Genomic DNA, 26,448 nt, shown 5'->3' with positions numbered 1-26,448 from the left:
ATTATACATCATTTATTTTCATCACCATTATGCCCCTAACTACCCACTAACACACTAACCTGTCTATTCTTTTAGCTTATGATTCTCCACGTCACTATTTCTTCCCCACTCACACACGTTTCTTCAAGCTTTCCCCATTTTTGAATTTCTTAAAGCTTAATAACTGCCATTAATCGTCTTTATATATCTGATTCTTTTCTTCATTTTACTTTTTAGTCTTCATTCGAGTCGTTCTTCTCCATTAATGGTCCAAACTCGATCTTCAGACGCTCCTGCAAGACGAAAACCTCCTAAAATGAGGAAGAAGACGGTTCCTACCCATGTCACTGTAAAAACAGGTTTACCTAGATCTGAAACGAAAGAAAATGCGTCATCTAAAACGAGAGCAGTGGGTGGAACATCTAGGAAAAGGAAGGCAGCTGAACTAAGCCATGATTCGAAGAGGAAAAAACGAGATTCGGTTGAAAAACCACAGCAAAATTCAAAGGTTTAATGACATTACCATTATTTGTTTTATTTTTGATTGTTTTGACTCTATTTTGATAATTTTGTCTGAGTTCTGTCATTTTATTACTTAGTTAGGGTTTACTTTTTTTGATTTTTATTAGAGAAACATACCTATAGTAATTCTAAATGTTTCATGTTCATTTTTATGTTGTCTGTTTGCAATGACATTTGAACATTTAATCTGTTTTTTAGGGTTTATAAAACTTATATTTGCATTGTTATTTGGTAATGAAATTAACCTCTGTTTTATAGCTATCATATAAATTCTCATATGATTTTGCTTTTCTTATGTTGATTTGTGGTTGACTCTGTTTTACAGATTTCATAAAATTTTCATGTTATTTGGTTTATGTTATGTTGATTTGTAGTTGATTTATTGTTCTTTTTGTATTCTGAATAAATTGTTTCTGTTTTTTTATTTGATTCTTTTGTATGAGTTGCACAAAGACATCAATGTTACTACTGGTCCGTATAAGGGAAAAAAAGATCTGGTCCATTTGAAGTTAAAGTTGTTGAAAATCTGCCTACTCAATTTGATAAGTAAGTCTTTTCTTTTTATCACTTTGATTTTTTTTCATATATTTTATATTGAGTCAACTGTAAATAAACTGCATGTCAACTACATGTTAACCTGATATTTTATTATGTGTTTTGATCATTTTTATCTACTTGTGTTTTTGTTTTAGTGACTGTGGAATCCATATGGTTTGTGTTGCTGAATTTTTCATTGATGGAAAAGAAATGGGATCTGATTTTGTTGCTAAAGAACATCGTGCTCGCTATGCTTCCTCCTTGTATGCGTATGGTAATTGGAAGGAACATTCTAACATGGTTAGTGAAGATGAATGTCCAGTCAAGTACAAGAGGCACATTAAACAATAATTTCTTTTATGTATTAGACTTTTATTGTTGTGATTTTCTATTTTAGAAAAGTACTTTGGATATTAATACTGTTTTATTATGTTTTATAGTTCATTTTTTTATGAATGCTTGTAAGAATGTTTTTTTATACTTTATTAATTGTTTTTTTTTCATTTATATGTCTTCATATGTGAAAACTATTTATTTTGATTTGTTTACAGATTTTCAAATCAACTATATGTCAACAGCAAGTCAACTGTGACTAAAATAAAAAACTAATGAAGGATCATTTTGTTTTATATTTTTATATTTTTATACACAATTGAATCATAATATTAATATTCTGTATGTAATGTTTGTAAACTAAAAAAAATTAATATTTGTGTATGTAAACCCGAATTTAACATTAAAGAAATTTCAAATACTAACATAAGCAATTTTTTTATAAATTTTCTTTTCATGTTTCTTTGTACATTTTTCATGTACTATAAAAAATTAAAAAAAATATTTAATGTCTTTATAACCTGTAAAAAAATTGAAATAAAATCCATGTAAACCCAAAGTAAACTGACAATCAACTGATGATAAACTCTAATTTGCCTTTGGCATACTTCTGCATGTCTTCCTATTGTGACCATACAGTTTACATCTGCTGCATTTGTTATGATTTGAAATCTCACTTTTAGATTTATACCTACTCTTCTTAGGCCTTCCAGATTTTGTTCTTCCAATTAGTATTGCTACAATCATTTCTGCCACTTCTTCTGGTATAGTCCACATTTTTTGATCTTCTATTGGATATACTGTTTCCTCATAAGTCTTCAACAATGTTTCTTTCTTATAATAACTCGAACAAAACTTATAAGGTTCTTGGTTTATTTCCCTTAGTATTGCCATTGCATGAGGGCATGGTATTCCATCCAACTGGAATCTTCTACACGTGCACGTTCTATCTTTGAGGTCGACAATGAAAGTTGTTGTTTGATCAAGCACTGATTTTAAGTAATCTGTTGAATTTGAAACCTGCATTTTATAATTGTAATTAACATCAACCAGAAGTCAACCTTAAATAAACTGCACTAAAATTTATCTATCTCACCAAAATAATATTGAAGGAAAACTTACCACTAATCTTAGAGACTGGATGTAGTTAGCATTCAGTATATCTTCTCCTCTTTTTGATAGTGATGTGAATGTTGACCTTGCCAAAATCTATTTGAATAGCTCCATTCTTGTACCAATGACCGTAGGTACTCTAGCAATGTTGTTATTGGAAGATCCTTGGCAGCTTGTATTTTTGAATTGAGAGATTCAACAATATTGGTCGTCATGGTTGCGTGCCTGTTATTACCGCAATGAGCTCTTGTCCATTTGCTGTAACCAACATCGTTTAGATAAGGCCTCAATTTCTTATCTATTTTGTCTATCTTCTTCATGAAATAGTCGATATCATTCTTGCACATTGTATTAAATCAGGTATGTTACCCTTCTGCCTCTCACTTGTTGATCCAATCTCAAATGTTGACTTTGATGCTGATTCTGAATGTGGAATGTCGGCATTCGACAAGGTGAATGTTGAATCTAAAAAACTCACTTCCTTTTGAGATGTTGTCGAAATACACAACGGATACTTCATGCAATCTGATTCATTCTTTTTGAGCTCTAAGTAGAATGATAAAGTTGCATTGTCTGTTATTTTTAAAGGTGGATAATTGCTTCTGACTTGATATTTAATTTCCAGGATAGTTGACATGTTGTTGATTTGGAGTTGCTTGTACAGAATCTCTTGAATGATGTTGTAGTCACATGTTGTCTTGACTACTATTCCAATTGGCTCAAAGTTGATGTATTCCAAATTTTGATTCCATCTTCCATTGTGATGAACAAAAACTAAAATGTTCTCCATAACTATAATAGAAAATCAAAATATTCAAAAAGAAGCAGCTGGAAATTATAAGCAACCTACATATGAACATAATCATAGTAGAATTTATACTAATTAACATATCAAATATATTTGTATATATTAAAAAGCAACTAGGTTTTTTTTACAGTTGATACAATTAAAAGTAACAAAAAATCTGCATATTTCAACAATTTCAATCAATGATTCCAGAAATTGACATAAAATTACGTGCTAATGTGTATGATTCCAGAAATTCACAATCAATAATTTCAATCAACAATTTCAATCATCAATTTCAGTCTACAATTTCAATCAATAATTTATGTTTATACATTTATATATGTTAATCTAAACAATTCGCGATTTACAGAAAGAATGCATTCAAGATGAGCATCTGTATGATTTTAATTGTTCAATCTATAAATTGAATTTTTCGATTACCTTTGCTGTTCTTGATGATTTGTTGTTTGATGCTTTTCAGATCGAACTTTAAATCATAAATCGAGTTGATATTGAGCAGGAATCGTTGATTTTGGTTGATCTTTGGAGCTCGGTTTTTTCTCTAATGGCTGTTATCTTGAGCTTGAAGAAGACATTTGTTGTTATTTTGGAAAGGTACTCTTTCCTCATTCATGATTGACTATATTTAAGGAAGGGTACTACTGTCCTTTTTTAAATGAAAATCTCCGTGTCTTATTATCTGAGGTATTTATGAAAACTATTTTTATTTTGTGAGAGATTTCTGCATTTATTAATTAGCTGATGTATAAATGCAAAAAAGGGGGCCATTTGGGTGATTTGTGATCTCATCCCATAGGAAAATGATATGAGCCCAATAGATTAGTCCAAATATTGAAAGTTAAGCTTATTATGTTTATTTTACCGATTAATTACGTATAACATTACTACCTTTACATTAATTCACGAAAAAAACATGACTTTTTAAAACGTGACAATTAAAGGCACAACCTTTAGTTTATTTTCAAATTTAACATTAGGGGCATTTTCACTGACGTGGCAAGACACACGACAGACCCATCAGACGTCCAAATTAGCGAAATTTCACTAGTTAACCACTAAAAAGATCTTACAGAAATACCTTGCTGACACCCAATTTTAAATTCGAGAGCAACATAATATTTATATAAATATAAAAAAATTCATTGATAAAAATAAGAACTAAAATTAATTAATTTGACATTACACGTTATAAGGTAATCTATATTAATTTATCATAAAAAGTAAATAAAAAAAACGACTTTGCATTTTGACTTGTGTGGATCAACTTTGGGTCCAGAAACAGTCTATTCATCACAACAAAATAATTCAAACTTTAATAGGTTAACGTGTGGGTCTCTTCTTTCTTCAGCGATATGAAATCTTATCATAGTCCATCAATTTTGATTATGAATTCCCTAATTATAAAAAAATAGTTTGATATATAATGAAATTTTAGTAACATTAGGATACTATACTAATACTTAAATTAAAAGATTTTTATAAATATAAATATTAAAATTTCTATTTATTTTATAGTTTATATTAATTTTTCAATTATTAACAGATTAAATAAATATTATATAGTTTAATAGTTTTTAATCAAAAATTAATATATATTTTTAATTTTAAATTATAAATAACTAGTTCATTAAGCATCACATACAAAAGTTATAACCTTCAATAAAAAAAACTTAAAAAATCTAATTTAAATTTTAAATAAACTTACAATTAATTAATAACTAAGTAAACTATAATTCATCAAAAAATAAAAAACTAAATAAACTATAAAATAATTAAAAAATTATTCATTTTAAACTATAAAATAAATATAAAAATTTAATAGTAAGAAAAAGGTGGGGGTATAAACTAGTAAAATATATGCTTAGCTTGTGTGAAGCAAAGGTTATGTTTGTAAGACTGCGGTACACAGCGCTGTACAAAAGCCCTGCATTCTATTTCACTTCTTCTTTGCTCTACTCCCAAACAACAAACAAACTAAAAATGGGGAGCCGCTGCACATTCAAATCAGACAATTTAGTCATTAAATCACCAAATGATCGGCGATTATATCGAGTCATTGAGCTCGACAACGGTCTCTGTGCTTTGCTTGTTCATGATCCTGAGATTTACTCGGATACTGATTCTTCTGCTAGAACCCTAAAAGAAGAAGACGACGAGGAAGACGACGACGATGAGGAAGACGATGACGATGATGAAGAAGACGATGATGATGAAGATGACGAAGAGGATGATGAAGAAGACGAGGAGGAAGAGGAAGAGGGAGACGAAGGAACGAGAAAGGGAAAGGAAAATTCGCAGACTAAGAAGGTTAGATTTGATGTTTGATTTGAATTTTTTAATTTTATTAAATGAGAATAACCGCGAGCTTCATAATGAAGCTTGAAATTATAATTTCATTTTGTCCAATTATAATTGTTTTGAGTCCTATTGTTATGCGAGATTTAAGTAATATTTTCTCATTTGCAGGCAGCAGCAGCAATGTGCGTAGCAATGGGCAGCTTCTCTGATCCTGTTGAGGCTCAAGGCCTTGCTCATTTTCTAGGTTTGAGTTGTTTTTGTTTAGTTTTTGTAATTTTTTGGTCTTGTAAAGTTGTGCTAGTTGTCGCCTTATAATGTCAAATTTAATCATTCATCTCATGTGTATAGGATGGTTCTTTAACGGGAATAAAGTCCCTGCCCTCTGAATTTTGAGTGTTTTATTTTCCTTGTTTAGGTCTTTTCTTTTGTATATGCAACATGCATTACTTTTTCTAACTCTCTTATGCCCTTTTGTTTCATAAGTATATTGGAGATTTTTGGTTTTCTAATATTGCTTCGACAATGTATATGTTTTGTAGAACACATGCTCTTTATGGGGAGTACCGAGTTTCCAGACGAGAATGAGGTTTGTTTAGCCCTGTTCTTTTAAATGTTCTTCAATCAAGATTAAGAAAGTTTGTGGGAAATTTGGAATTTAGAAAATTAACAATTTGAATTTACTTTAGAAAGAATGATATCCAATGTGTGGCATTAAGAAACTCTGCAGAAAATTCTTCTCACCTATTTAGGCATAGCTGTTGAAGGCGCATAGGGGTATTGTAGCTTGAGAAGGGAGGCAGACGCCTAATTGAAGTAAGGCATAAAGAAAAGTACATAAAAAATGTAAAAGATAAAGAATTATAACTGAAAATGGATTATGGTTTTGACTTTTCGTTAAAGTAGCTAATTATGTCTTAATACCACAACATTAAGAAAATATAAACACAGGAACAGCCATAATAAACATGTGCTCGAGAAAAATAGAACAGCATTCACATCAGGGGATGAATTGCTTGATTACTATAGAGTAGCAATCAAATCAGGGTGCATTTTTTTTAAATAATTGAAATGCGCATGAATTTATAGAATTTAATAAGGTAATTAATAAAGAAGATATACAAATATCTAATATGCACAACTGAAATAAAATAAAACATTTAATTCATAATTTATTTCATAATAAACAAAAAAATCTTTTTTTCTCAACAGTTTGCCATATAAGGTTAAATCAATTATGAGTAATAGTAATTCTAAAATTTTAATCTAACTTAATTTTGAGAAATTAAATTGTCATCAGGTAAACATCAGATTGAATTTAATTGAAATTAGATATTCCACATCGTGTTTTATATTTTAACTTAAATATTAAATTTATTGATTTATATGTTCAGAACATATAGTATGCTAAACTACAGATAAAATTATGCAAACAATTTTTTATTTTTTTAAGTCATCAATGTTTTATTTCAGACATATACAAATTAAATACTCTCTAGTTTGAAGACTCTGTTTGTCAGGTTAAAATCCCTTCAATTCTTGCAACTCGAAGGTTGAAAAGCAACATTAAGTAACTGACTGTATTTTAGAACCATGATGTTTTCTGTGTTTTGGTAGTTAAGGTGCAAGGCAGTGCAGGCTTGCCTTTACTAGCTATGTATCTAGGATTAATTCAAAATTAATACTTTCTTGACTCTTGATAGACAATGATATTTAATAGAAAATAGTACCAAGGGACTATTTAATCACAGTTTAATAGTATCATATTTTCTGTTTTGTTTTTTTGCCGTTATTTTGTTCTGTTTTGCTTTCTTTTTTTGTAATTAATATATCTTAGATTAGTTGCTTTTGCAAGATACATGCATTTTTCAATATCTTTTTTCCCTTGAATTTAAGTAAGTAGGCTGTGACGATTTATTTGTAGCTTGATCTGCCAATTTGACTATTTTTTTGCTAGTACGATAGTTACTTGTCCAAACATGGAGGCTCATCAAATGCATACACAGAAGCTGAGCATACATGCTACCATTTTGAAGTCAAACGCGAGTATCTTAACGGTGCCTTGAAAAGGTAAATGCATTCCTCTCAACTGATAGGAATTTGATAGCTCACGTTCTTGCTAACCCTGTGTTTGTGTCTGTCCATGTGAACTGAACGGCACAGTCACCTCACCTCTGTTTATATATGTCCATACGAGAACTGTATGTGCAAAGGAATCAAGCCTATTTTATGATACTGGGTTATGCTATTGTCTTGTGATAGGTTTCTCTTTCCCACTTTTAGCACAATTGTGCTGGGAGACATTTATTTTCTGTATCTTTGGTAATTTCATTATACTTGTTTTTCTTCATGAACACGTAGATCATTTTAATTATCTCATTGATGGATAGTGTTGTGCATTTGTGGTGTTTGTGATCTTAATAAATATGCTGTTTTATGTATTGAATAATTAAAGTTTCTTCTTTTCTTGATGTCTGTCTATGCTTGCTATAGTCGTCAACATGCTAGTCACAATATTACTTTGCTTTCTTGTTTAAGTAAGTTTCAATGTTAAATTTTCTTTAAAGATCAGAAAATGCTCTAGAAATTCATGTTACTACTTATTGCTTTATCAGATTTTCTCAGTTTTTCGTTTCACCTCTTGTGAAAACTGAAGCCATGGAGCGGGAGGTACTTGCAGTCGATTCAGGTGTGCGCCACTAGTCTATGCTCATTTCATATGACCATCTTAAAGGATCTCGGTCTCTGTTAGCCTGATTCTGCAAAATTTATTGTTGTATGCACATTTGTTGTTACTGAATGGTGTATGCTTGTATCAATATGATTATAGAATTTAACCAGGTTTTGCAAAATGATGCTTGCCGCCTCCAACAACTGCAATGCCACACGTCTGAACCCAGTTACCCATTTAATAGATTCTACTGGGGTAAGCTTGCTTATGGTACATTTCATTTTGGGATTCACATTTCTCTATAAGTGAACTGAGTAGTTTCATTTGGTTGCCTGTAAGGTAATAAAAAGAGCCTTATTGATGCAATGGACAAAGGGATAAATCTTCGAGAACAAATTTTCACATTGTATAAAAATTATTATCATGGTGGACTGATGAAGCTGGTTGTCATTGGAGGAGGTGAGTCTATATTTTAGTAATTATTTAGATGTATGCCATAATATAATTGTTAGGGATGTACTCAGGTGCGCAAGATGAAACTAACACTAATGGAACAATTTATTTATTTAGTGAGAAGGATATGTTTTATGGATCATTGGGTTTCCAAATGATAGAGTTAGTCTAAACAGTTGGGGTGTTTTAGATAAAGGTGGAAATCACAAGAGATATTATGTCAGAGGTAGTAGTGGGGTGGTACTGGTAGCAGTAGTAGAGGTGTTGGGACAGTTTGATAGTAGATAAATATAGATTGTTAACTGTCAGAGTTTCTCAACTAAACAAACATTTTTTCGCATCTATGCTTTTTCACCAAATTCTTTTTTTTTTATATGTTGATGTAGAAGTGCAAAAGTTAACAACTTTAGAGGAAGTTTCTGATGGGGTGTATATCATTTTTCTCGCTGTAACAATAATAATGTTACTAATGATGCAGAGTCCCTTGACGTGCTTGAAGGATGGGTTACAGAATTATTTGCTAATGTCAGAAATGGTTCTTGGGCAAAGCCCAAATTTGAGCTGCAAGGCCCTATCTGGAAAGCTGGTACACTTTACAGATTAGAGGCAGTCAAAGATGTTCACATGCTTGACTTAACATGGACAATGCCATGTCTTCGTGAAGATTATTTGAAGAAATCTGAAGATTATTTGGCCCATCTTTTGGGACATGGTAAGATAAATTATTGCTGTTATGCATCCATCTGCCAACACATGTTTATGATAAAACATAGGAATGGGTGAACTCAAGTAAAAGGCCGCTGTTATATATCGTTAAGGCAGGAATTTGAGAAATCATTTCACAATACAAGAGCTGTAATAATTATATAGGCATGTAGTACTATATCTGTTATACTACAGTAATCATTTGTTTAATTATTGTTCATGCTATACATTTCTCCAACTGCTATGTAATTTAGATTGTTTCACTAGACATGCTTCTACCCATCTGATGCTCACATGTTCATATACAGCTGGATACATGGCTTTTTGCTTAATTTTTTAAGTGCACAATTAACTACTTGCAGAGGGCAAAGGAAGCATTCATTCCTTTCTCAAAGAAAAAGGGTGGGCAACTTCGTTGTCTGCTGGGGTTGGAGATGAAGGAATGCATCGATCATCGGTAGCTTATATCTTTGGCATGTCCATTCACCTCACCGACTCTGGCTTGGATAAGGTAAAACCTCTCTCACCATGCAAAAACACATGTAGACATTCAACAGAATTACAAGATATCTTGTGTCTTTCACTAGTAACCTCTTTCTCCTTTCTTTAGAACTAATATCTCCTTGACCATGTTATCACATTGATGATGCAACTTATAATAATCTAATAAGAGCACTGCCAAGTCCTTGTGGTGAACACACCTTTGCTGGTGCTCTGACTGCCGTTATTAATGATAAAAAAGATGTTCTGGTTTTATCTTGATGATTTTTGGTTTTGTTTTCCTTCTAAATATTTTCCTGCAGATTCATGAAATCATAGCCTTTGTCTATCAATACCTCAAGCTATTACGTAATATTCCTCCACAAGAATGGATATTTAAGGAACTTCAGGATATTGCAAACATGGAATTCAGATTTGCAGAAGAGCAGCCTCAAGATGATTATGCTGCAGAACTTGCAGGTTTGGCTTTTGTATATTTGCTCCGAGCTATTATCTTAAAGTGTTGATCCTCCTCAGATATCATTTGGTCATTTTACAATTTTTCTTTTGAGTTTCAATTCCTTTTCATGCATGTGTTATCTTACTAGAAATTTAATTATTTTATTTTATTGTTTTCCTTTTCTTATTTGAAAATTAAGGACTGAAATATGCTTCATTCTTGTGTAGAATGACGAATTTAATTCATGGTAATTGCATAACGTACCATCTTAATAGCTTGTAAAATTTACCTTCCAGGTTCATGTAGATAATTCTCTTATGATATTTGAGCCCGGAAGATTGGTTTAATGCAGACATCAATCTTGAGCTTATCTGTTACCGGGCTTACCTTATACAGTACTTTTAATCTATTTCATGTTCATGACCTTTTAAATTATGTTAAATTTCTTTATTTTGCTCACTGATATGGGATATTCCTATTCAAACACTTGTCCTCAAGTGCAACTGGCTGTGCCCTTGATCTTATTTCCCAGTTGCATCATGGGTTAGCTTGCACTAGAGACAACATCACATAAGGCACCAAAAATGCTAAACAGGAAACTGGTTCCATCTTTTAGGCATATAAAGGCATATGTGCTCTGGTAGGATCTTGATAATATTAATGATATGAACCTGGGGAAGTTGTCCAAATAAAAGCATCAATAGTGTCTTTGTTTTTGTCAATTGTCTAACGATGTACTCAATTTCCCTAGCCATTTTAGTTGTATACCCCGGGAGCCTAAATTTTGCTACCTCTTTCCTTTCCTTTTGCTTTGTACACATTTTTGCGGATATCACATTCCAGCATGTAAAGTTCCTTCACTGATTTGCAATTTCTGAATTTTGCGTCTCTGATTAAGTATCTTGGTGCTTTGGGGTTAATCTTGCGTATGATTACAGATCATATAGCATCTTGCTATAAATTTACCTAATAATTTAAATATATGCAGTGGGCCTATTTACTTGGAATAACTTTCAGCATTGAAGCCCATACTTTGATTAGGAGTGTTATATCGTCCTTTTAGTTTAAACTGGTTATTCCTTCTGGCTGTACCAATAACAAGAGTGGTCTGTTGCTGTTATGCAAGGTGGATAATACTTGAGATACTGATCTTTTTAGGTTTTATTCTAGTCCTGGCATGTTGCAGTTGTCATTAGGAGGTTTAGGACTTAATTTTTTCCTGCAAGTTGCAACTCATTGTTATATAGTCCATCTGGTGTAGCTTTTCCAGTCTTGTCTAACAAGTTGGCAGTATCAGTCTATTGGTAAGATTTTCAATATATGATTTATTTCGAAATTATCTGTTACAGCTAGGCCTCGAAGCTCCTTATAGGGTTTGGTCACTGCTAATAGTTCTCATATTATCTGAATAGGTTATGATTTTATTTCTTACTGAAGATTATGTTGAAGTTAGATATTGATTTTTGTTGCTTTAACTGGTCAAGAAGTAACGTGCTGGTTTTTTTTATCTCCTTGTTCATTTGATAGCTTGGAAAGGCTTTGAGTTTTCAATCTTTCCTCTTATCAACTATGACTCATACTTCATTATTGCAGAGAATTTGCTTGTTTATCCAGCAGAACATGTTATTTATGGAGATTATGTGTACAAGATTTGGGATGAGAAAATGATAAATCATCTGCTGGGTTTCTTTACTCCGGAAAACATGAGGATTGATGTGGTATCGAAGTCGTTCACTAAGTCACAAGGTAGCTTCTTTCTCATTTACATCTTTCAAAAGAATTTCAGTAAATGTTTTGTTGCTTAAGATGCTTAAGATTAAAGAAGAAAGCTAGAGTAACACTTATCTATAAATTAACCAAAACATTGAACATTGAACTTTTTAGTATGATGCTGTCATGTCAAGAGTTGCATCATTGTGATGCTATGCCCATCTGTTGTTTACTTGCTGCCTAACATATACTTATGTTAGGATTGGGGGATTTTAGATGAATAAAATCCATAGATTTTATGAAATTCATAGATCTAGACAAAGTCAATCTTTTGGAAGATAAAAAGCTGTGAAATACATGGATTTTGCCAGTACATCATCCTCCAAAATCATCTTTTAAGATCACCTCTTATGAGGAAAGTTGAAATTCATTATTTTTTATAGGTGATGAATTGTTTTAATATCTTTTTATTCCAAACTCATCTTTATAAATCCAATGATTTCATATTCAATTCGAATGGGGAATCTTAGTCCATGGATTTCACATTTTATGAATTCAAAATCTATAAATTTAGTAATATCCATAAAATTTCAAAGGCCAAACTATTTTTGAAATTCAAACCTTTGCGTCTTTCATCAATTACGACCAAACCTTTTAATTTTTACAATTACTCAAATTTGAAAGGTTTTGTTTTGCAATTGTGTCCGAAACTTTCAAAAAAAAAATCCAAACTTTTCTATCTTTTTTATCTACTATAACCAAATTTAAAAAATGTTGTCTAACTTATAAAGAGAGTTATTATGAAAGTTTGGCAGCAATTAATAGGTTTGGATTTAAAAAAAAAAGATGCAAAGGTTCAGATTTTAAAAATATTGTGCCAATTTCAAATTCCTTGTATTCAAGGAATACCTATCTGTCTCTTGCTGGAAAATAAGATATGATTCTGTCTCTGGTCCAACTGAGTTATTGATTTAAACTTTGATCAGTGATATCTACTGACTAGCAACCAAATCTGATGTATATTTCTTTAAAAATTGGTAATCTTTCCAATTATGAGCTAATATAACATTTTTAATTTGTTGACAAAAAAAAAAGACTTCGCTACTCTGTAATTTTGTTGCTAATTAAAGTTGTTGACCTGATATATTTCAAGTAAAAAGTTTGGTCAAAAGTGCAAAACATATGCACATGAAAATGAGATGAAAAATTGTATTCTTGAAGGCCTAACGTAAATGACACAAAACGGAAACGTCACAAAATGTACATCGGAAACGACATTTTTGAAAAAATCAAAGTCACGAAATGTAAAAAAAACGTGTGAATAATAAAAATAGAGATATTTTTATAATTATTAAAAATTATTAACTTGTGTACATATTAAATTTTGTTTATAAAAGAATTTATTATTATGCAAATGGATTACTCTACAATACATTTATGACAATTGATGAAATAAATTGTTTAAATATACTCAAAATTTAAGTTCATAATGAATAATAACTTATGATATCTTTGAATTCCATAACCATTATTAAAATTAATATTTAAAGTTTCACAAACCTATAGTAAAAGTAAAATATAATCCGATAAAAGTAAGAAGATAAAATTTATTATGGATACCATGAATAATAAAATTTGTGAATAATTAATTTTATTTTTCTTTTGTAGGTAACTCTTTAGGTTTTTATAGAAAACATGGTTTCTATTCGGAAATGATTGTTTTAATATTTACCGAAACATTTCCAAAACGTATGAGTTCTGGAGAATTTCAGACACCAGATCATTTTAGAAATGGGAAAACACAACTTCCTCAAGATTTCTGTACTAGTTAGTTTAAGGCTAATGGTAGTTGCAAAAATAATGGTGATTTCATCTATATGATCAATTTGTACATAAATTGTTCACTAGTTTATGCAAGATTCAACTGCTGGAACTGTGTGAACCTGTTATATATTGTATCTTGTATTTTGACATACAGAAACTTGTATTTCTATAAAAATGCTGGTGCTCTCGATCTCACTCTATTTGTTTCCCTTTCCTCCTGCACAAATGATATCAGATGTTCAATATGAACCTTGGTTTGGCTCATCTTATACTGAGGAACATATTCCTCCTCATCTGATGGAATTGTGGAGAAATACCCCAGAAGTTGATGTTTCATTGCATCTTCCTTCAAAGAATGAATTTATTCCATGCGACTTCACTATTCATGCTGATAATGAAACCACAGCGAACTCATCTTCTCCTAGATGTATTATTGATGAACCATTAATGAAGCTCTGGTACAAGCTTGACAACACTTTTAAGCATCCTCGTGCAAATACATATTTCCGCATCAATTTAAAAGGTGCATACAGTAGTGTGACTAGCTGTCTTTTAACTGAGCTATTTATTCATCTTCTCAAGGATGAACTCAATGAGATTATATATCAGGTTAGTTGATCATCTTCAACACATTTGATTCTTAGCTTTTATAATAATGAGTGGCCGCTCTTTCTTTGTTCTGAGAAAATCTCATGCAAATCATTCAGATTTATAGTTACTTAAGATGGAAGTTATCTTTATGTAAACTTATTTCTAAAATTGATTATTGCATGGAGTGGAAAATCAATAAGCTTGAGTGCTTGGTGCTATTGACTGCTTTTAGCTTGTAATATTATAATGCGTCGGCCTATAATGTAGAGTGGTGGCGTAAAAAAAATGCATTCTGTCTCCAGAAAAAAATTATTTCTGCTAGTACTTAAGGAATTGATACCATTCTTATGTGGTTTACTAGTCTTATTGTTCAATTAACTTTTTCGGATTTTACTTTTTATAATAATTACTCCCTCCGTCTGAAATTAATAGGCAATTTAGGACAAACACAAGTATTAAGAAACTTCGTTTATCTAGGCACAACGGGTTAATTTATAAATAAAAATGACACTTATCCTTATTTAATGTAGTAGCAACTTTTGTCTTTTCTTTTTAGCGCATGCTACTATAACTAATCAAGATATATATGACAATTAATCATTCATGTAATAAATGACTGCCTATAATTTTGGGACAAGAAAAGTGGAAATACTGTCAATCGAGTTGGGACGGAGGGAGTACGTAGTTAGTAAAAAAGTACTAGTGTCGGCATGTTTCATGAATAGTTGATAATACTATAGAGGATTCATCCTGACCTTCACCTTTCATTCAATCTTGTTGTTTTCATATTGTATTCAAAATTTCACCTGAGAAAAGTATTAATTTTTTTATACAGGCCAGCATTGCCAAATTGGAGACATCTGTGTCTTTTGTTGGAGATATGTTAGAGTTTAAGGTTTATGGATTTAACGATAAGGTTCTAGTTCTTTGGTCTAAGGTTTTGGTGATAGCCAAATCATTTTTACCAACCGATGATCGTTTTAAGGTACTACTATCTTTTATTTAAATCTACATATGCTGATTTTCATAGCTCAAATGGAAGTCAAGACTCCATTCGTGATTCTGTTTGTTATATCTTGCTGGTCTATTTTATACTAAAAATAAATATTACAGGTTATAAAGGAGAATATGGAGAGAAGCTTAAAGAACGTCAATATGAAGCCTTTAAGTCATTCATCATATGTGAGACTTCAAGTTCTATGTAAGAACTTCTATGATGTGGAGGAGAAGCTGTGTGCTCTAAGCAACCTGTCTCTTGCTGAACTGAATCAATTTATTCCTGAGCTTCGTTCCCAGGTAGGCTAAGCGGCTGCATTTTGGTGTTGTAACTTCTTGACTGAACTGTGGACCAAACTGAATTACTTCTTGCCACACATATTTAGCAGTGTTTATCTCAATTTAATATTTAAAATATGATTTTACCTTTTCTTATCATTTTGATATTTTGTTAGAGATTGTGTAACAACATTATGGTCATGGTTAAGGTCCCACCTTTTGAATTAGGTTATTTTTAAGCCATACAGTGTCTTCTTAGTCTACTGATGAATTCTCACTGCCATCACTGACCTGAAACTGCAGAAAGTCCAACAGAAATCTGCTGACATGAAACCGTAGAAAGTCCAACAGAAATCTGTTGCATGCCTCTTAGAAAAGATGAGACGTGTTTTTTCATAGTGAAAACTAGATGCATTTCAATAAAAGATTATGTTTGAGAAAAAGTAATATCAATGAATTCATGAGATGTTACGCTCTTTGTCAATGAATTCATACCTGGAACATGGTCCCGGCAATCATTTAAGTCTTCATATTTGTTTCACTTGAAGAGTAGCATTTGTTTATATGACATAGTGTAACTGTTATGCAAGTACGATTCATGTCTCTTGATATTATGCAGCTTTTCATTGAGGGCTTTTGCCATGGCAATTTGTTGGAAGAAGAAGCAATGAACTTGTCAAATATATTCAAAAGCAACTTTTCTATACAACCTCTCCCAGTCAACATGAGGCATGGGGAAAATGTGCTATGTCTTCCCCCTAGATCCATCTTGGCTAAAGATATCAATGTGAAGAATAAGTCTGAAACAAATTCTGTAATTGAGGTAATGATGATTGATCAACTTCTTGTAAGTTTAGTGAAAGGTCTTTTTACATTCATATCCTGATTTCTAATTGTAACAATCTTCTTTCCTCTTGCTTTCTGTTCTGTACTGCAGCTTTATTTTCAAATTGAGCCAGAAACAGGGTTAGAATCAGTAAAACTAAAAGCATTGATTGATCTTTTTGATGAAATTGTGGAAGAGCCACTATTTAATCAGTTAAGGTGAGTGTTCGTTTTTGGTCAAGTATTTCATGTTGCTCATCCTCAAGTTAGAAGTATTTTCAAGCATTTCAAAAGTATGCATTGAAAGCCATATATTCTATGGGATCTCTACCAAAAAAATGAGCCGTATATTGGGTAACATTTTTCTGTTTCTAGAGAGTATTGAAAGGAAATATGCATTCATTTTTGCGTTTCCTTGTACGTCAAAAAAACAAAACAGATGGTATAATTTGTAACCACTTTTGTCCTTTTACTAAGCAATGGAACTAGTTTAAGCTAGAATCTAGCATTCAAATAATAAAATAAAATTTTCTTACCAACACTATTGATATCTTCATTTTGCTCTCTCAAAAGTTTTTAGCTGTTTTGCAATGCAGGACAAAAGAGCAGCTTGGTTATGTGGTTGAATGTAGCCCAAGAGTGACATATCGTGTTTATGGGTTTTGTTTCTGTATTCAGTCTTCCAAATATTCTCCAATTTACTTACAGGATAGAATTGACAACTTCATAAACGGCCTTGAAGAGTTATTGGTATGCATTGAACTCCATCTCTGCTTACATTCTACTGACATATAGATCATGCTTTTCTATTTCAGTTTGCTCCAGTAATTGTTGCCTTTCAAGGGTTATTTATGAACTCAAGGGTATTTATATATTCATAGGAAATTGCGTTTAGTTGAGGCATCTTTGTATTCATAACTAAGTTTCTGTGCATGTTCTTGACTGTATATTGTCAAGTAAAATTTAACAATATTCTGTTCATGGGAAAAATCTTATCTACACCGCGTACCATTAATCTCCACTTATAAATCACTAGGCATCCTCTTAATTTTTTGATGTGGGATTCTCCAACAGTTCCATTGCATGTAACCATTGTATATATAACACCTGTCCTTAATGCTTTACACTTGGTCAATAGAAGTATAACTTTTATTTTGAAATTTATTACCAACTTTACATTTCACCATTGGGTGTAATTACCGTAGAGTAGGTAAGATCTTTCATTGTATTTTTTTTTATTTTGTCATTTCCTCTATTGTTAATCTACTAAGAACACTGCAGAAGGTAGGCTGTAAGATTTTCTTACTTGAATGCAAAAAGTAGAAATGTAAACTGTTGAAATATGATTAATTTTAAAGAATAAGTTTATATGACAACCCAAAAGTATTGAACACATAAATTTAGTGGAAATGTAGTAACCATGGGTTAATTTAATTATTCTCTTTCTGATTAGATCGTCTTAGTCCAATACTTTTACTCACTTTGGTGAAAAACAAGGGACGAACAAAGTGCACGGAAAGACAGTAATGTGGAAAATTTAGGGAAAAGAAAACGTATCTTCTCTTTTATGTATGTTGCAGGCGAGATTTCAACCAGAGATAATTTTTAAAATATTTTGCAACTTATTTTCTCTCTTGTTTGTGCCTCTTGACGTTTCTAGACGCATCTTTTCATTCACTCATCTTTATGTTCTTCCTATACATGATGGATTTAACTATCCTCTCTTTCTCCCTTTCCACCTCTAACTTTGTTGGGTTGATCGTTTTGTGGTTTGTTTAGCTTCAACTTATTTGAATTCCACTCTGAACCTCAATGACGACGTATTTTTAACTTTTGGCTGCTGTGATGTAACAATACATTAATAAATTATATGTCTAGGTTACTCTCAGAAATGCTTTAAATCACTTCCAATAACAGATTTATGAATGCATAAATTGGCAATTGCAGGAAGGGCTTGATGAAGCATCTTTCGAGAATTATAGGAGTGGGTTAAATGCTAAGCTACTGGAAAAGGATCCTTCTTTGCAGTATGAAACTAATCGGCTGTGGAATCAAATTGTTGATAAAAGGTACTAATTTTATGGTACTTATCAACTTTCACAAGGGATTGAATCATGAAAGAAGGAAATTTCTTTACGTATTGGTGCAGTGATATCATACATCATACCCTTACTAGGCTGCTAGATTTTTGAGTTATTGCAAAATGGCATCTTTTTAAACCATCTTGATCATCTTACTCTTTTGGTCTGATGCACATTATCATGCACTCATGGAATTATATTTCCTGATCTGTACTTTTAAATTCTAAATTCTAGAAGAGTTTTTCGAAACAAAAGTACAACAAAGATTAGTTTACCCCGATTACGGATGAAGTAAAGTTTAAATTTGTAGCTAAATTCGAAACTAAATTTAGTGTTCTGACCTCTCTTTAGTGTCACTCGATGGAAGTATCCTTTAATAAGATCATAAGATTAATTGTGCCATTTTTGTATTGCGTTTAATTTAGGGCATGAGAAAATTTAGTTAAGACGAAAATGCCTTTTTCCCGTAAAATGACCGAAAAATTTGCATATCTTTGTTTGGTAAAATGTGAATAACTTCATGCCCCCTTTCCTCATCTATATTCCCTCCTAGTGCTGTTTGTGTACTCACTACCTAATTTTCAGGTATATGTTCGACTTCTCCGAGAAAGAAGCAGAAGAACTGAAAAACATCAATAAGAATGACATTATAAACTGGTACAAAGTGTATTTGCAGCCATCGTCTCCGAAGTGTAGAAGACTTGTTGTTCGGGTTTGGGGTTGCAACACGGACCCAAAAGAATTTGAGACAGTGCGGGATTCCGAGCAGGTGATTGGAGACCTCTTGACCTTTAAGACATCATCTGAGTATTATCCAAGCTTTTGCTGAGTGAGCATGTTATTTCAACAAGCGGAACAGATTTGATTCAAAGTCTGACGTCAGCCCCCATTTTTTTATTTGGATTGGGTCAGGTCAGCCCTTATTTTTACACAATGGGAGTTAAATTTTGGAACAGCATTATTTGATCCTTTTTGGGAGAGGAAATGAGTTAAAAACAATGATCATTCTTGTAACATTATGTTGCATTTTTACATGATTTTTGAAGATAAAGTGATAAAATAGACTTGGATTTTAATTTTTAAAGACTAGTGAATGAGTAGGACCTTTAGATTTTTTTTCCACAGGGTGATTGATTATTATATGTATTAGTAACTACTTTTTAATCTTCGAAAGATGCCAGGACTTTAATGGTTATTGCTATTTCATTTAAGATCTTGAATTTTTGATTTCAATGGTCATGTAGTGGTAATAAAGCAGTTTAAATCAAAACAAGCAAGAAATGGTGTATGGTCTCCATAAAAACTTGGCACTTGTGCATAATTTCAATTCAACAAGGAGTTCTTTTTGGCCAAATTATGCCAAAAAAAAAGAAGCAAAATTCGGATAGAAGTTAAAAGTTTGATAGCTAAATTGAAAGAAAATTAAAGTCTAGTAACCAAATTTTTAAAAAAACTTAATGACTAAAATAAAAAAATAAAGTTTGATCATTAAAATAATATATTGTGATAGTTGAGATACACTTTTCTTTTTGATAATTAGGAAGGGGGAAGCGCTTTTGAGGAGATATGAACCCACAACTTAATATTTTATTGTCCAACGCTTATATCATTTGAGCCAAACTCATTGGTACATTTTTTCAAATAAATCCAGTTTGTTAATACATGTATGATAAGAGGCAACTTGGATAGAAATCTACAAATATTTTCCTGGGATGATATGATTATGAAACATTAAAAATCTTAATCCACAATTCGGAATTTCCAATTTCATAATAAGGCAAACAAATCATCGAAATCATATATTCTCTATATACCAAATTAGGTCAGAATTTCCTTTCCATGTGCAGAAAGGCACTATTATAACCATTATCTAATTTCAAGTCCCTACCTTCTTTGAAATTAAGGCCAATTCAGCTCTTAGAGCATCCCCAATGGTATTCTCTATTTTAGAGAGCATATTTTATAAAATAGAGAGCATCTTGCATATAAAGAGCATATTTTTTAATTTTACTACAATCGACTCTCTAAATATAACGTTTTATTCAATAAGTATTAATTTATTTAATTATTATATTTATTTTTTTATTGTAATTTTTATTTCTATAATTTTTTATATTAAAATAAAATCAAAACACATATTTTTAAAAATAAAAAGATAGTCTATATATTTTGAATTTGAAATTTTATTGAAAAGATAAGAAGTAGAGAGTGAATTTGACTCTCCACATGTGGAGAGCCAAAATCACTCTCTTCTTTAAATTTAAATTATGAAGAGTCCATTGGATTTCAAATTTTGCATGAAACTCTCTAAATTAAAGAGTTTGATATATTTAGAGAGTGCATTGGAGATGCTCTTAGTGCTCCTAAATTAAGATATTGTGTACCCCAGCATCACCAAGCACATTTTTGGAAACAAAAACAAAAATATTTAAGGGCAAACCAATTTTTTAAACTCCAAATTTTACATTATTACAAATGATAACACCGTATAGAGAAAACAACTGCAAAACAACAAAAGCTCAGATATTAGACACATTCAGTTAAGTCCAATCCAAAGAGATCATCAAAAAGGCAATAATACCGAACTAACACATAACTGAACCTTCTAAATTAGATCGAGGAGACATAGTATAATAGGAGTTCAATACCTCAGACACATGGACTTGATAACCCAACGCTAAATATAACCACTGATCGAGATATAACTCCGTCTAATAAAAACGTGAAAAAGTGAGGGGACCACATGATCTTCTGACACAATAAAATATTTTTTGCATCCCATGCACATGATATATTTTTTTAAACAACATTAAAGCATCTCTGTTGCATATGTTATAATTTGTGTTATTTTAATATAAAATATAGCAAAATGCTAAATATAGCACGAATTTTAATTTTTTACTCCAATGCACAATGCTATATTATATGACAAACTTATAATTTTATATTGATTTTTATTTTACATGCAATAAACATTAAATATTAATTACTAATTTTTATTTTTATTTAATATTTAAATCATATTAATAATTACTAATTATATATAATAATATATATTTTAATAAACAAATTATTTTTTAAATTTAAATATATGTAAAAAATATAACAAAATATAAATTATTTAATGTTCTTTTTATAAAATATGCTTTTAATGAATTATTTAAAATATTATTTTTAATAATAATAATTTATTTATTTTTATAAAAAAAATTATTATATTAAATAAAATTACTATTTATGACACTTTTGTAATTAAGTTAAATGGATAAATTTTTTTGGCATATATTAAACTTGATATTAAATTTAGTACGAAGTTTAGTATATGCTAAATTTAGCACATGATATAACATAGTAAATTAGTAATGGAGATGTGCTCTTCATTCTAAATGCTAAATTTAGTATTATGAAGCTAATTTAGCATAAGAGTGTAAATTTCAGGAAGAATACTCGCGTTAACAGCATTCGTTAGAATTTTCATGCAGAGATGCTCTTATGCAGCTCTGGAAGTGACATAGTTCTCTTTATATATCTCTTTAGTTTTTTTATTAGACTCTTTTATATTTTTTTATTGTTTCTTTTCTCTCTTCTTTCTCCTACATAACTTATTTGAACCGTCAAAATGCCATCTTCTTTCGACATTCTTCTGACATGTGTGCTATTGTTTTTTAAACAGATCTCTATTACTAGAAATTCATAGATCATTGGTGTTTATAAACAAAATTTTATAATTCTATTTTAATTTGCTATTTTAAAAAAATTAATACTTAATTTATCTTATGTGGCATGCACATTATGTTCGGTTGGCTTATTATATAAAAAACGGTATTTTTCACATTAGTAAATATATATTTTCTCTCAAAAATAAAAAACTCTTTTCTTCTAATTTTTTTCGGCTGCAATCAATGGTTTAACTTTACTGTTGACGGTAGCCATTCTTTTTTATGTTATTTAAATTCATAATATATAATAAGTAGCCAATTCTTTTCATTTTTTCTTGATAAATTGACATTTGAATCTTTACTGTTGACGGTAGTCAATCCTTCAAAAAGTATTTGAATCTTTTTATACATTAAGACATATTTGGATTAGATACAAAACATTGAGGAAATGCTTTAACCAGTATTTTAAAAATCGAACCGGTGGCCGAACCGGTGAGCTCTAACATGGAAAAATTAGAAGTGCAGAGAAGTTATTCCTGCTGAAATAACGGAAGCAAGATCATATCTTGTATGATGACCATAACAAATGAAGGCGACAGTACCCTGACATTGTAAAATCTATAATTGTTTGCACCCTCAATCATATTTAATATATATTCTAAATTTTATTTAATGTTATCACTAGAACAAAAAATCATTCTTCCATACGAGTTCAAAAAGTAATATAATAAATAATAATAATTTTTATTCAGTATAAATTAACTCCGACTCCGTTGCCGCCTAATGTTTTTGACTCCATTTCCGACCCGCCGTTCGTTTTCCTTAAGATGAATTACTCGTCTTTCATGGAGGAAGACAAACCAGAGGCGAGAACCAGATCTGATTCGGCTTTCAACCGGAGAGATACGATTGTTCTTTTTTTAATAAAATTTAAATTATTTATGATATATTTAAAAAAATATTTAGATTTTAATTAAATTAATTAAGATTTTGAATTAATTTTGATTTAATTAAAAAAATTAAATTGGATTTTAAAGATAAAGAACCTATTTGATTTTATTTTAAAGTGAAAAATAGTATAATTCTAATATGAGTTTTTGTGTTGTTGAATGGTTTTATCTCTGAATTAAAAAAAAAATCATCTAAAATTAATGTTGGAGCGTGCAATTGAAACTCAGAGTTGTGAATTTTGGGTATAATTAACGATTTTATAACGTCGTGTGAAATTGAAAAAGGGTTAAAATGTCGAGATGTTTTTGGATATTAGGCCTAAATTTAATGTTAAATTCATAATTAGGTCCTTTAACTATACGTGTTTTGATTGAATGGTCTCTGAATTTCATTTTTGCTCTTTTTGATCCCTCGACTAAAGAAAAGTGTTACTTTAAATGCCTCGTTGTATGTTTGTCAAAAGCATGCTCTCACGCTCCGTTAACTAATGAAAAATTATAAACGTGAATGTCTACGTAAGAAAAATTGTTGGGGTTATTTTAAGGTTCCTAAATTTTACTTGTTTTGATTAACTCCTTTATCTTCAATTTTTTTTTTAAAAACCTGGACTATTATTTATCATTAATTTACCTGCCTTGGTGTCTGTACAAAGCGTTCAAAAATAGAAAACCACGTAACAAACGTATGAAAAAAAATACATTATTTTTATTAACTGTCTCAACTTCTCTTTTTAATTTTCACCCTCTATATTTTTCCTTTTCTATAATAAAATTTATCAATTTCATTAAAAAGACAACATCAAATAAATAAATAAATAATATTTCATTTTTTCATAAATGGATAAACATAATTATGTTTGAGTTCAAACCCGAAATAAATCAAAACTATCTAGTTTGACTCGAATAAGTTCGAATTTTATAGACAATAAAGAAAAAATAATAAAAAGATTTATGATGTTTAATGTATTTAATTTTTTTACATATGAAATTCAACCAATTAAAATAATATATATTTCAATTTAAAAATATTTAAACATTAATATCATATAAATTATTATGCACAAGAGACTCGTTTAGACTTATTTTAATTTTTTTTAAATTAATTTTGAATAATTTACGAGTAGTCCAAATTCACGTTCAATATTCCGATTTATAAGTCAAATCACTTATAAATGTAAAATTATATAGTAAAAGGCATACATTCATATTAAGAGTAGGTTTAATTAGAATTTTAATTAGAGTTATTTATAATTTTATTTGGGTAAATTAGGTGTTCCGCTCTTCTTTTTTTTGCAGAGCAGTGAAAATGATATGAAAATGCAGAGTTTTGAGTCTTTCATACCATTTTTTTAGGCTTAATGGTAAAAAAAATACAAATCTTTACGACTTGTTGCAATTATATCCAAACCTTTTAATTTCTGTAATAATATTCAAATTACATCTTTTTGTTGTAATAATATCCAAATTGCATTTTTTTTAGCAATAATAGCCAAATTGATGGCTAAACTTATTGTTTTCAATTAAGATATTAGGCTATTATTATGTTTTGAAATATAATATTATAGTAAAAGTCCAAAAAAATGGCAAAAAACTCAAAAAATTCACATATAAAGTGCAATTTGGATATTATTGCAATAAAATAATGCAATTTGGATATTATTGCAAAAATTAAAAGATTTGGATATAATTGCAACAAGTCGTAAAAATTTGGATTTTTTTGCCATTAAGCCTTTTTTCTAAAAAATATTTTTTTTATATTTCGTGCCAAGTTGAGTAGGTGAATTGATTTGTTCGTCATTTAATGGTTATTATGATTGTGGTATTTTCCAATTGAGCGTCGCTCTAGGAATAGTGAGGTTGCCGATGATAGATACGTTCTCCCAAGACTCACTACTCATGGATTAAGTGAAAATCAGGTAGTTCCGGTGGAGCGACACTCTCGGAGCACAATTTGGTCGGATAGTTCTTGTGTAGCAATGCTCTCGAAAAACAACCACAAAATGTATATGATATTGGTATGATTTGTGGTTTAAGATTCTAATTATTATCAGTAACTGTAAAATTATATAACTTCAAATGTCTAATGGTTTGAATTTTAATGATTAATTCTAATAGTATGAACTCACTCAGTTGACATTTTTCTATTTTCATGAAATTGTTGAACATTATTTTTGGAGTATTTCTTCTAAATTTCATTTTTCCGGAAGTTTGTTTTACAAAATTATGTATATTGTCAATACTCCCTCTGTCTCATAAAAATAAAATAAAAAAAATACTAACTTCACAAAAATTAAGAAACTCATTATTATGATTAGTTTATTAAAATATATTTTTATAATACTCTTTGAATTTTTAAGAGTGAATTATTATAGTACCACTATATTCAATGCTCATATAATAAAATTATGAAGGTAATTAGATAATTTTATTTAAAATTAATAACAAATATGGTTATTTTTTTTATTTTTATGCCTATTTTTTTTTATCTTTATGAGCTTGGTGTATTAATCTAGAATTGCAATAGTCGTAGTATTGTAATTGTGGAGGGAGGGAGGGAGGCAGAGTTTTTTTTTTCAGAGGTCTATGAATAATTGGATAAATTTTTATAAAGTTGGATTAGATAAAAGGAGCTAGACGAACAGATTTGAATTACTTTGAGATGTGTCAAAATTTTGACCATCTGAATATTACATGGCAATGCCACGTAAGCTCAATCAATTTTCAATTTAAAACTAAAATAAACACAGTTGCATATTTTGAATTGAATTATAGTTATAGCTATAAAAAATTTAATCATAATTTATATAAGATTTATAAGTTTAAATTTAAAAAGTGAACTGTCCGAAAACTATTATACTTCTATTCTAATAAGAAATGTTAATTTAAATCTAAAATTCTAAAATGTCATTTTTCTATCATTTAACTAAATTATCAAAAGAAAATATATCTCTTAAATAATTTATGTAAAAGCAAATTATTCTGAAAATCCACACATATGTTATAATTCATATTTTGATCTCTATTTGGTCCTTCCATCCTTTTTTGATGTTAATCAACCGAGTTAAAGGACTAAATAAAAAAAATTAAAAAAACGATATGTTTCCTATTTTTGTTTTTGTCTACGATTTTGTCTCTCAAGTTTGAAATTAATTTATCCATAAGTTTTTTAATTTG

General features: G+C 30.1%; 2 protein-coding genes and 1 long non-coding RNA gene across 4 annotated transcripts; 2 read left to right on the top strand and 1 right to left on the bottom strand.

Annotated features, from left to right (window-relative positions):
• The first annotated feature begins 864 nt into the window (after positions 1–864).
• On the top strand, positions 865–1,455 carry LOC126670453 (uncharacterized). Its single transcript, XR_007638729.1, has 2 exons — positions 865–1,047; positions 1,194–1,455. It is a non-coding gene; the product is annotated as an uncharacterized LOC126670453 (long non-coding RNA).
• A 504-nt stretch (positions 1,456–1,959) lies between these two features.
• On the bottom strand, positions 1,960–2,831 carry LOC126668589 (uncharacterized). The gene is made up of 3 exons (XM_050361777.2): positions 2,614–2,831; positions 2,494–2,569; positions 1,960–2,391 (listed from the first exon to the last, which is right to left on the bottom strand). The coding sequence occupies exons 1-3, from the start codon at positions 2,829–2,831 to the stop codon at positions 1,960–1,962; spliced, it is 726 nt and encodes a 241-aa protein (XP_050217734.1).
• Positions 2,832–5,166: 2,335 nt separating this feature from the next.
• LOC126667619 (nardilysin-like) lies at positions 5,167–19,876 on the top strand. 2 transcript variants are annotated; one of them, XM_050360624.2, is made up of 19 exons: positions 5,167–5,602; positions 5,762–5,837; positions 6,133–6,179; positions 7,548–7,660; positions 8,206–8,279; positions 8,421–8,516; positions 8,601–8,720; positions 9,193–9,426; positions 9,782–9,930; positions 10,223–10,379; positions 11,953–12,105; positions 14,129–14,502; positions 15,320–15,469; positions 15,598–15,780; positions 16,379–16,582; positions 16,697–16,803; positions 17,181–17,334; positions 18,532–18,653; positions 19,251–19,876. In XM_050360624.2, the coding sequence occupies exons 1-19, from the start codon at positions 5,180–5,182 to the stop codon at positions 19,492–19,494; spliced, it is 3,180 nt and encodes a 1,059-aa protein (XP_050216581.1). In that variant the 5' UTR covers positions 5,167–5,179; the 3' UTR covers positions 19,495–19,876. The 2 variants fall into 2 exon arrangements, with proteins under 2 accessions (XP_050216581.1, XP_050216582.1); XM_050360625.2 differs by lacking the exons at positions 5,167–5,602; positions 5,762–5,837 and having other exon boundaries at positions 7,556–7,660.
• The last annotated feature ends 6,572 nt before the right edge of the window (positions 19,877–26,448 follow it).

This window comes from Mercurialis annua, linkage group LG2 (assembly GCF_937616625.2).
Source record: "Mercurialis annua linkage group LG2, ddMerAnnu1.2, whole genome shotgun sequence".
Taxonomy (NCBI): Eukaryota; Viridiplantae; Streptophyta; class Magnoliopsida; order Malpighiales; family Euphorbiaceae; genus Mercurialis; species Mercurialis annua.
This window is presented reverse-complemented; position numbering and strand designations above follow the sequence as displayed.

Excerpts from the sequence above, each read along its gene's own strand:
- LOC126667619 (XM_050360624.2), top strand. The coding sequence starts at position 5,180 with ATGTTTGTAAGACTGCGGTACACAGCGCTGTACAAAAGCCCTGCATTC. Across the intron at positions 6,180-7,547 it reads AGTTTCCAGACGAGAATGAG|TACGATAGTTACTTGTCCAA; the intron begins GTTTGTTTAGCC and ends TTTTTTTGCTAG. Across the intron at positions 8,517-8,600 it reads ATTTAATAGATTCTACTGGG|GTAATAAAAAGAGCCTTATT; the intron begins GTAAGCTTGCTT and ends GTTGCCTGTAAG.
- LOC126668589 (XM_050361777.2), bottom strand. The coding sequence starts at position 2,831 with ATGTGCAAGAATGATATCGACTATTTCATGAAGAAGATAGACAAAATA. Across the intron at positions 2,570-2,613 it reads ACATTGCTAGAGTACCTACG|GTCAACATTCACATCACTAT; the intron begins GTCATTGGTACA and ends GATTTTGGCAAG. Across the intron at positions 2,392-2,493 it reads TCCAGTCTCTAAGATTAGTG|GTTTCAAATTCAACAGATTA; the intron begins GTAAGTTTTCCT and ends TATAAAATGCAG.